The 12,356-nt window shown below is 39.6% G+C and overlaps 1 protein-coding gene across 1 annotated transcript in view; it reads right to left on the reverse strand.

The window, feature by feature from the left end:
• The window catches only part of cers1 (ceramide synthase 1), a 28,860-nt gene that overhangs the window by 3,714 nt on the left and 12,790 nt on the right, over window positions 1–12,356 (reverse strand). The window contains exons 2-4 of the mRNA XM_038715879.1: window positions 4,013–4,172; window positions 785–965; window positions 4–165 (exon numbers count right to left, since the gene is read on the reverse strand). Coding sequence (XP_038571807.1) covers window positions 4–165; window positions 785–965; window positions 4,013–4,172 — 503 coding nt within the window. The remainder of the gene's footprint in view (window positions 1–3; window positions 166–784; window positions 966–4,012; window positions 4,173–12,356) is intronic.

Genomic DNA, 12,356 nt, shown 5'->3' on the forward strand with positions numbered 1-12,356 from the left:
GACCAAGTGATGCTGAAGCTGACAGAGCCCATGTTGGACAGCACATCGTTGAGCAGGTGATAGCCATCTCCTCTGGCCTTCAGGTAGATGTTGAGCTTGGTGAACTCCAGCTGGATGTCATTGATGTCGTGGAGAAACAACACCAGAATTCCTACGTTGTGGTATCTGAGGGGCAGGGAACGTAGAGTACAGTATGAGTATATTACAGCCCTGTTAAGGATCAAACCAGCAACCTTTCTTAAACCCGTTTAGCAAAATTGAAGTTGTAAGTAGGATATTGTCAGTCAAGTATAAATCTTGATGCAGTTTGTTTTGAATGCATGTTTTTGTTATATAATTTACTATGAATTTATTTCAAAATGGAAACCTTCTGCAGCATTCCCATCCATTTTCTGTATAATCATTTTATATGCAGGCAGAGAGATGAACGCCACACTGTTTATTACATTGTTGTTCAAATGCTTATGTTTGAGTGGTTCACACCGAAACATTAACAACAAAATAAACCAAGTAAATTGTTGTTTTGGATTTTTTGTAGGTGACTATTGTCTGGAGCTGAAAACGTGTTAATGGACTACAATTACCAGAGTGTAGTTCATAACACATGTCTGTATTTCTTGATGTGGTTTGAAATAAAATTGTCACTATCAGACAGAACACCTGCTGAATTATAAAAATAATTCCTTTGTGTGATGAACAGTTTTATGCTCATCAAAAATCTAGATGATTCACAAGTAGATATTTTTAGACTTTACAGGCACAACATCAGACCAGACATAAATACCTGAAGGCATAGGAAAAGCTAATGAGTGCCAGCGTGATGATGTGGTGCACCACCATGACAGCTGAGTCCTTCCTCCACGCATCCATGTAGACTGTAGCATAGATGGAGTGGCCGTAGAAGCTGCCCTGGATCAGGTAGGCTATGGCGATGTCTACAGGCACTGACATACCGCTCTTCCAGTCTGGAGAAGGAAAGGTGAGCAGACGTTACAGCCTGACACACACTGAGAGCACACAAAGGATGTCAGCTTTTACTTTAAAATCAACTCACCAACTTAATTCAATTTTAGTCAAGATGATGATGAATTAAAGAGATAAATGACAACATTTGATTTGCACCTTTTACCTTCAGAAATACATGCAGTCTTTTTGTTTTAATTACCATCACCAAAGAGGTTATGTTTACATTCGTATTTATTTGTCGTTTGTTAGCAGGAAACATCAAACAGAATAGATTTCAATTAAAAGTTGATGAAAAGTTTACCCACTGGTCAAGAAAGCTGCTACCTTTTTGGTGCATATCACAACGCTACTATGTGTCCATTAGTAAAGCTCTTTGTTTTTTCCATGAAGTGTCTTATAAGTTTGTACAGGATTTGCCAAAGTTGGTATATGAAATGTGGATGAGCCTGCTATACCATCTTACTTTATGTTGTAGCCATACATTTGATGACATTCTGTCTATAGATGGCACAACAGCAACATTTAAAGAGCCATAACTCATTGGTTTTAGAGCAACTCTGACCTATACTCAATACACATCCACATACATAGTCCTTCAAAAATGATTGCAGCCATCAGCCATTCACCATAATATGCTATCAATATATGCATTGTGATACATAATTGATTAAAAACTATTATTACAGTGCATTCACAGAGTAGAGCAGCATTTGAAGTATGCACTCCCTTTCCCTTTTTGTATTATATTTCTTCTTGTTATCTGTGTTCCTGTTGTCTGTAGTAGGGTGTCTCAGACTCTTGTTCAAACAACAAAATGAAGGAGGTGATTATCAACTATCACAGAACTGGAAACAGGCAACTATTTACTTCAGGCTTCAGTGCAAGCTCAAGTGAAGGAGGCACATGTTAAGACAACTCAACTCTGATTTTGGATTCAATCACTAAATGGCCTATTTTTAACACACGTTTAACACACAGCTTTTATTTTTAAATGCAAAATAATACAATGATTTAATGTGGCAATTATTTTATTTCATTATTCTGTGTTTTAATGACTAGTCAATTAACGATTAAGTAGATTTGCAAAAGGATTTTTGGATTTAAGACTAGTTGATCATGTGACCATTAACCACAAAGTACTAAATATATATATACTCAATATCATTTTTGTTAGTGCTTTTAGTTTTGTATGATGTAATGTTTATTATATGGACCCCTGTCTGAATTATAACATTTCATTATTCTTTTGTGGATTTGCCCGCCCAGGGACTGCTCATGAAATTTTGCTATCTAGGTAACTCTGGGACAGTAAATGACTGTCCACTAATTGTCCCTGTTAAATAAACCATACACCTAATAAATAATTTATTACATTTAAAATTAATTATCCTTAATTTAAAGACACTATAATCTATAAACTACAGACACTATAAAGGTCCAACCCACAGAGAAGTAATAGAGGACTGTGTAGATGATGAATATGTTGTATATACAGCAGAATCATTGTTATATACACACATGCACCCATTTGGACACAAATACATAATACATCATATCTCCAGATACTGAGCTATATACAGTGACTTACGGGGGGTGGAGGGGGATACCAGATGTGAAGAGTCAGCTGGGGTAGTTAGTATGAGGAGGAGGCTGAAGGGATCAGGTTTAATCTCAAGAGAATTTAATAAGGGTTTCTAAAGTACCACAGGCTAAACATGCCAAATGTACGTTAAGGCTACTGAGCTATGTCTCTGAACCGTATCAGATGTTGGACGGAAACTTTCTCCTCCGATGTTTGAGTAAGGTTCGTCTCTAGTGGCATGGGGTTACATTCAGGCCTTGTGTAATGTTTATTGATTGGACCTTCCGTCATTAAACATTGAGGGGCTCCAAGGCTGCTCGAGGGATCACAACAGAAGAGCTGCCAAGGGGAGGCATGGGAACGGGAGACTTTTTTTTGTCTTCTGGAGTCTTAATCTTTTATTTTTATTTTATTTTTTCTTCAGAATAAAGAAACTTGGCCCCTCCTCTCTTCTGCTGCTGTTAATTTGAAGTTTCCAAATTCTTACCATCTCTCTCTCTCTCCCTAACCGTCAAGCCACATTACACTGCCTCTGTACACATCTCAGGCTGACAGCTATTAGAGGTGATGCAGCTATTAAAGATGAACCTGGCGCTGTCAACCAGCCTTTGGTAGCTCCACTCAGTGTGATAGAGTTGGACCGGAGCCCTGACACCTCCATGTCTGATGAAGAGGCAAATAGAGTATAACAGACGTATCTGGATTATAAATGGAATCCCCATTGCGCATCTATCCCCCATTAGCAGTGATAGCCATCTCTATTCTCAATTAAGTTCAATTATGCAGATCATCTCTTTTAAATGTTGATGCAAAACTTTGTGTTCTATTACAACACTTTGCTCTCATTTGGATTGCTGCTACATAATTTCTGTCCTGTGGATGACCATACAAAGAGTATAACTTGAACTTTCTATTTTTAATGCTGGGCCAATGGTAATAATGAACTTAGTGAATAAAGGTTTCTGGGTTTTTCTATCAATAACAGCATCACTGATTACTGAATAACAGGAAAGAGTGATTAATTCAAGGCTCAGCATAAATCAGCAGACTGCATATCCTGTATGCACTGCCATAAATATCTCTCTATTTGAATACTCAAAGTAGCATTTTACCCTCTCAGAGTCTCTAAGGATTAGGCCGTGCTGCCTGTTGGTTCATTAGATTAAAATCATTTCATCTCCTAATCTACCCTGAGAGGTTAGATAAGAAACTGGTTCAGTTACATATTAAACATGTTTTTTCTGAGGTCAGCATTTCTCTAATACAGGCTAATACTTCAAGGAATTAAGAGTTGTAAATTAAATTTCAATTTAACATACCGGTATTAAAAGATTATTTAAACTGTTAAATTGTCTTTTCAGCAGAGTCATTCAATTAACAAAACTTAAAGACGACTGGTGCATGAACTGCTAAATATAAATAAGTGACATCACATTATCTGTTCACACGGGTGTCTTATCTTACTGTAAAAGACAGAGGGCGGGTCATGGAAAAAGGAGTAGGAGCTGAAGAAGAGCAAGTAGGTGGTGTATGACCACGACATGGTGTAGAAGACCAGCTTCCACGCACTCTCCGGCATCTTGGCAGCATCTTTGGGCAGCAGCCTGCACCACTGTGCTAGAGGCTGCAGGGACAGAGCAAGAGAGAGGAACCAGAGTCAGACAGAGCAGAGGAAGTGTGAGGAAGCCACACTCAGACTTTAGCTGCTTCTTTAGGCATGCAACTGGGTGAACTGCTGGGAGACCGTTAACTGATTAATTTAGATGGTGTTCTTTTACAGAAGGCTCTCAATTCAATATGTGTGGTGAAGCAAACAATCCTTTTAATACAATTGTGACAGGAAGAATGAACAGGGACATTTAAAGAGAAATCTCAGGATTTTGGCTGGTTGGACCACAGATGGTTTTGTTTTAGAGGGATTGTAACTGTTGCAACAATTCTAGGCACATTTTTCTGAACTAACAAACACTGGCTGCAGAAAACAGATTGGCCTAAATGTAAGTTAGAATGAAGACATCAAAAAGGATAGTGTTCGAGATTATCTTTAAAATAAACAGTAGTAGAGCTGAACATTCAAGACACAATGCAAAGTGAAAAAAACAGCTAACAAGGCAGCATTTGAAAAGCTGACATGCTGTTTGTTCATATTTTGGGTTGAAAGATAAGTGAAGTGTATGTGCAGAGGTACAGCAGGAATAGTTTCCTCCTTTTTTTCCTTTTTCTTTTCCCCCTCTGTATCTGACCTAGTATAAGAAGTATTTGTTTCCTCACTGAGCATGTTTTTAAAAAACAAACAAACAAAAAGCAGACCATCAGAAAAAACTTTATACTGATACAAAATTACAAACTTTAAACCAATAATAGTAAATTTTTAAGAAGATAAATCATGTCTATAGTTTGGAGACTGACAAAATCGTCTACACTTTATTTAGCAATAAACTTCAGATGATTGTTTAGTCATTTATATAGTGGTTTATATTGAGATATTGGTATCAAGTGTAAGATTACCCACTGTTGGCCTTTTGCCAGTACTACTGACAGTGTCAGGATACTGTTAAGATGCTAGATTACAGATACACAGACTACAAAGAAGTATTGAACTCAAGTAACACGTGCTCCCTCCCTCTCTGTAAGAGTATACACCCACCATCATCAGTAAGCTACTGTACATTAACAGCATGTGACCAATGTCTGCCCACAGAAATGTGTCTTTCATATGTCTGATTATGGTTTGCTATACAAGCAGAGATAGAGGAAGTCGGAGAGAAGCCTTTTGACGTCCTGATGTAGCGTGATAACATGACCCCACCTACTTGCTAGTGGGGCCATCTCATCTTCCTCCTTCACCTCCCTAATCTTACTGCCCTGTCACTCCCAATTTTGCCTCTACTTTTCACTCATTCAGCCTCTATCTCTGTTCTGACAGCAAAAACAAATTGGAATCATAATTATTCAATTTAAAGAAATTAAAGGGGGGTTATTGATTGCTGTCAGGATGACAGGATGTAAAGTTCAACAAAAATTGCTTCTGTAATAAACTGCCTGCCGTAGCTTTAAGCAGCAAGACAGGCAGGTGTCATAGTTTCATAGCTATGACAAGATAGGAAACCAAACCCAGCTCACTGCCTCATAAACAAAAGCAACACACACACACAGGCCACTTTGAAAGGCAATGAAATGGTGTAACAGGAGGCAGGAAAGTGAAAGTTTCCAGTGTCAGTGATACAGTACGTCTCAGTCCGTTGTTACCAAGGCTCAGTGACCAATTACATGACAAATTAATGGAGGGAGCGTTGCTATGGCTAAATGTAAACCATGTGGTCTTAAAGTCACATTCAAAGGGATTCATAAAACTATTTCTATTCTTTCTGATGCTTTTCATGTCTGTCTCTTGTCTTTTTTCATTCTTTTTCTCTTTCCCTCTGCCCTTGTCTTTGTTTCTGTCTCTTTTTTGTGCAGTTTCCTGGATTTAATGGAGTTCCTGCGTCACAAATAAGAGAGTAAAAACAAGACAGGGAAGGAAGCTGATGTGGCAACACTGATGTGAGATAAAATGTAACAGCAATATAATTTGTGGCCATAATCCATGATCCCACCCAGGGCTACTGATTGGTTGAGACAAAGGTGGCATGACCATAGTGCAGGGCACGCACCACATTCTTTGAAGTCTCTCAGTACATCTGTATCAGTCCCTCTCTATCAGCACTCCCATCCTCCTTCTCCTCCCTCAATTCCCACCGTTCTCTCCCCCTCCTTCCCCCTTTATTTGTCACTCTTCCCAACTCCCTCGTTCTTTATCTCTTCACCCCCGCGTCTCCCCCCTGCCTGCGACATTTATTTATAGAAGCCAGCTGTCGGTACACAGCATACCCCCTCAGTCTTCCACCACATCACCCTCCTCCGATTCACACAAATATAAGCACAGTCATGCACACTCACAAAGGCTGAAACACACTAAAGGCTGATAGAGGTTACTGCAAACACCAGCCATGCCTCTGCAGCTCATATCCTACTTGTTAACCGCCATTACTGCTGTCTCACAGCTGGTGCAGCTCTTACTAATGCCTCCACATACTATCTGTTCTATTTCTCTTTATATTCTTGTCCCCAGTGTTTCACTCTTTCCATGCGATCCTTCCATGTCATCTCCTCTGTGTCATCTACAGTCATGTGGCCGGGTTTACACTGCAACTAAACTCATGTGAGTAGTGACACAGTTTGCTTATGAAATAGTGTTTTACAGTGCTGTATTTCTGCAGACTGTACCGGGCCTGCACTAGACAAGTTGAAGTTGGCTTTTTTTGTTCTTTTTTTTCATCTTTTGCTCTACTTTGGAAACTAGAAGAATAACACTCAGCCACAAGATGGTTGTCATGACTTTTGGTCTGTACTACAAATATACTACGATATGGTTACAGCTATTTATAGCTACTGAAAAGGTACATTGCTGGTACAGTATTTGACTTCTAAACACAAATGCAGAATTCTACAGTTTACTCTGATTTCTGTGATAGAGAATACACATACATATAACTGTATATAACATTACAGAGTACTGTATTCCTCATAGTACCATAAACCGCTATGCAGTCTTTTGTCGTCTGATGAACTGTCAAACTCATGCATCTATTACTCAAACTTGACATCCTGGATCCCATTTCCTCTTCTAATCAGTACCTGTAGTACCACACCCCCACCAAAGCAGCCACATGCATTTTTTAATGCAGTGCTACGTCTGGATTATCACCCAGCATCACTATACAGGGAACAGTGAGCTACTGATTACTTCCAGTTTCTTCCAAATCTTTCCCAAGCCTATTCCTGCAGGTAAAAAGCAGAAATTGGTCATCCACTACCGACAGTGACCCGGTACCACGGACTAGCTGATAGCAGATATGTCTTTGTTGTTCAGTAACTGGTATTTGTTAGGGAAATGTGATGTCTTTGCTTCCTGATTAATTTTGGATAGAGGTGGTTTCTCTATATTCTGGTCCTGGTCTTTAAGCGAGCAAAACAACAAGGACAAAATCTTTGTTTTAAATGCAGATTCTGAGAGATTATATAACAGCATGCCAATGGCTCCCTTCTTGTCCTTCTGTGCCAGCAAGCCCACCCACATTGGGTCCCATCCACCCACTCCATCTACACTTCACTTTTCTATGCCAGCCTACAGAGTGTAGTGGGTCAAGGACACTGAAATAATCCACTTGTCCTCTGTCAGCTAAATGACAAGGCTTTGAATTACATTCAGCTGGGACCTGCGACCCTTCAAAAGCCCCCCCTCTCTCTGACAGAGAGAAGCAGCCTTAAAACAAAAAAGAAACCACAGTGGCAGAGTGTGTATGAAAGGAAAAGAGTCAGTGTGAAAGAGACTTGACGACAAATGTGTGGTTCCCTTAGAAACTATGCAGGGATACTGCATAGCTGCCCTGGTGTGCGGCTAAAAACTCCAACCATCTCCCTTCCTCCCTCATTTGTCCTTTCCCTCTTTCTATCCCTGCACATCTGCAGCTACACGCCATTGCTCTCCCTTTCACCCTGCATTCTGTAAAGGTTCTCAGCCCCCCTACCTCCCTCCTCTGCCCTTCCTGGAAGCAAGTGATGAGAGAGGGCGAATGGACTGCACTGGCCTGTTGCATAAGAAGGTCAACTGGGCCAGTGAGTCAGGATGCTGGCTCATGTGTGGCTCTGTTCAATAAGGCTTGTGCTCTCATTCACCCTTTTTCGTTCATTTAGCTCTGGCTGGCTTCGATCTCTCTGGTCAATCTCACGTCACTCTGTCTGTCTCAGTGTCACTTTTAAACCTAGTTCTGTCTCCAGTTCCAGACTATTTGTACACATACATGTAAATGTAGCCTATTTATCTGTGATTAACATTATACAGCTCTATTTGAGGTGTCTTCTGGACTATTGGTGCTCTAAGTAGGTTAGAATGACATTTTCTTCACCATAGGAAATATCCCCTTTCTTTCTGTATTCTACCGCACCTCAAACAGAATATCTGCCTCTGTGAAGAGAAAATGAATGTGTTGAAGTTAACTGATATTTAGTTTTGGGGGGGGGGGTTATTTTATTTTACCACTAATCAGCCATTGCGAGTGACATATCTGTCCTCTTTTTTCAGTTGACAGGGAGGCTAAGGGAGTGGTTGCTTGGAGCAGTTAACATTTTTCCATTCATCATGTAAAGTTATTTCTGTATGGACACTTAAAACAGCATGCACAGCAGTGGCTTCAACCACCGTTGTCCCCCGTGCCATTTTTCATGGATGTAGCTAGGTAGCTAGCTATGTAGGAAAATGACATCCCCATTCTTAATCCCACCAAATTAACATTGTTTGGTCAAATGTTTCTCAAACTGGGCAATAAATCGCTAAAACATGTCTGTCTGCTAGGGTCTCATCAGAGTCCTTCAAGTAGTTGGTTCACTAGTGGTGGGCTTGGCTTTCAATGTATAGCAGTAAGATGGACTTTGCTGCATTATCCACAGCTTAACACAGCAACAGGCTTTATCAAAGTTTCACAGCTGCTATCTGTATGATAGGAAAAACAGTAATGCAGGAGTGAAGTCGTGTCAAGAAGCGTTAAAGTGTGGGGCGGGGTTAATGCGCATACCACATTACCACATCAACGTCAGTGATTCAAATCCAGCGGGTATCTTTGTTGCACTCTCTCTCCTCACGTTTCTAAATGGGTTTCTGGCTGTCCTTTCTTACTCTCCCTCTCTCTCTCCTAACCTCTCCAGGTCATTAATGATGGGTAATGGCCTGACCTCTTCACATACACATCCTGTCTACTTACTGCAAGCAGATGACAGCAAACAGTGATGCATGCTGGGAAATGAGTTTGCTGTTAATTTGTTTGTGACTCAACAAGTGAGAAGTCACTAATGTAATCATATTGAGAAGGAACACACACGCGTATATGCACACACACACACACACACACACACACACACACACACACACACACACACACACACACACACACACACACACACTCAACGCTGCTCTTCTGAAATGTGCCAGTTTGGTCAAGCTACTAGATGGTTTAAAACCTGCTTCCTACATGTCATTTATCTATATCAGCAGGTGAATCAACCTGATGAAGTCTCGTAATGAATTGCGTCTGAAGAGTTCCATCTGCACATGGAAAATCCCGAGTGAAAAGCAAGAAACAAGCATTTATAGGCCCTCTTTCTGTACACTTACATTGTAGCTCATAGTCACAGATCACCAAGTGGGAACCTCCGGATATGATTAGTGAACCCACGTGGAAGTGACTTAAATCTCCATAATATTTAATGACCAGCAGGGGGAGACTCCTCTGCAAAAAAAAGTCCGGGTTCCATTACAAATAATGGTAAAATACTTCTACTTCTCACCTGATTTATTCCCTCAGTAAACACTTTCCTAATGAGTTTATGATTTCAATCGTTAGTTTCAAGTCTTCTTCAATACAGCAAGATGTTCATTTAGTAAATTATGGTCCCATTTAGGTCTGCTTTAGGGCAGGACTATCTTGTGATTGACAAGTCACTACAATGGCAACTTGTACATCAGGATAGAGGAGACTCGTATCCGCTGATCTGTGTGAATTTAATGAGCGCTACTGAATAAGCGTATTGTGAGTTGGCTGTTCATTTTTTCCGGTAATTTTTGTTTTAAGCCTGTTTTTAGCTAGCCAAAATTAGCATCCCGGTTAAAATCACAGTTACAGGTCCAGTGTGTAATTTGGATCTATTGAAAATGAGGATCTACAGACACTTCATGTTGGCGCTATAACAATCAACTTTGCGTTTTTGCAATTATCTCGAAAACGGCTTTGTTTGAGTCTAACTTTCAGTATTTTAATCTCTGGATTCATCTGCATATTTGCTCCAGTGGTCTTCTGCTCTAAAAATGTCAAATTATACGACTTTTTATCACTTTTATCTAAAACCTATTTTTGCAAACTCGTCCCAGACAGTTTTGCCAATCGACCTGAAACTTAGGCAGGATCATCTACAGATGTCGCTGATCAAAAGTTATCAAAAGAATTTTGATACGTCAATCTGTTTTTTTTTTCATAAATTTTTACTTTTGTGTATTTACATACAATTTTACATAAATGCCCGTAAATCAAAACTGGCTTAAGCTATTGTCACCAAACTTGACGGGTCTGTTCAGATGCTCAGTCTGAGCTTCGCTGAACAAGCGTGGTTTATTACAACAAATGTAAATTTCTAGACATTTCTCATTCCAAACAAAAAATCTAAGAAAATCATCCATACGTTCTAGAGAGCTGAAACAAACGTTTGCCTCACTGCAATCTATGGTCAATTCAGAAGTCAGTCACTCTATATATAATGCTAAATTAATTAGCTTCTATATCTCCACAAGTCTTTCATCAAACACTAAAATCAACACAGTCATCGTCTAGATGGCTGATATCAAGTGTCACAAAGGATTTTTAGATCAGTCAAACAGTGACTCTGCAGTGATATTCAGTATCTTGCTATAACTTCCACAGTATGCACAACAATTTCTTTTTTGCTCAGTTTTGATCAAATGCCACCAAAATAATAGACAAAACCAGCAGAATGATGTGTGATTTTTGTTCAGAATGTTCTCACCAACATCTTGACTGTTGTAAGCGTTTTAAGTTTAAACTGACAAAACTATCCAAGTCTGGCACATGTGACATCACTACCTCAACTTGTGAGAAGGTGTGCAGCAACAGTCTCTCACCAGTAGCTCAGTCAGTAAGTCACCTATTCTGGAGATCTGATGTTCAAGGGTTCAAATCCCCAGGTGACTGAGTCAGACTTGCTGACAAAAAGGGTTGTTCCTATCATAGTGAGTCTAATTTCTCTATTTTATTTGGCTCGAGTGACACTTTCTTCTTAATTTTCTCTGCCCAAAAGTGTTTGTGCGGCTTAAACTTTAACCCTTTGAAACACAAAATGTTGCAGGTGGGTTGAACATTTCACCCAGTAGCCCCGTAGATATAATGACACTCTCTTATCTCAAGGTGATGCAGCAAAAATCAAGTTTGCATTTCCCCAATTATCTCAAAGTCCAAATTCTTTCATCACTTTAATCTCTCAAGACATCTGTATCTGTTCTTCTCCTCTGAAAATGTCACATGTTGCATTTTTTGCGACTTACTTGGATCCCGATCATTGCCACTCGCGGATATATTAGAGCTTGTTATGTTCAGAGCTTCAGTTATGGTCCGTTTATTTGACCTGTTTTACGGGCCCAAACTTTATCTTAATTTTGTCATGATTTTTTGCGGAAAATAAAAACCCTTTTCTGAAATTTTCTTGTGACTCCTCTTGCCTAACTGCTTGGTCCCTCACACGGTGTTTGATCCACATCCATCAACCTACGGACGCCTTTTCATTTCCATCTCATGGCAGAGGACATTTGGGAGAATAACGTTTTCAGACGGCTCTTTCAGAGGTGTGTCAAACAGGTTACAGACTCTTTTAATGTTGTTCAAAATGTTTCAAAGTAAAAGCAAAAGAAATAAAGCATTGCAGCAAAAAATGTTCTTGTCCTTTTATTTTGCAGATAAAACCACTAAAGAGGAAGTGATTATTTTAGTAACTGTTGCTGTGATGACGGAGATCTATTTCAGCACTGCTATCAAAGTATGTATTTATTTATATTTTTTGCCGCTTTCAAAGCACCATAATCTGACTGCGGGCCAGATATAATTGCTGGCGTGCAGTTTTGGTGAGGGACCATAATCACAGACAGAATAAACATGTTTCCCTTGTCAATGTTTGTATGATCTTATTATGTGGTTTATAATGGACTGTG

Source organism: Micropterus salmoides, unplaced genomic scaffold, assembly GCF_014851395.1.
Source record: "Micropterus salmoides isolate LMB-PRFRI ecotype aquatic unplaced genomic scaffold, ASM1485139v1 Ms_hic_scaffold_13, whole genome shotgun sequence".
NCBI classification, from domain to species: domain Eukaryota; kingdom Metazoa; phylum Chordata; class Actinopteri; order Centrarchiformes; family Centrarchidae; genus Micropterus; species Micropterus salmoides.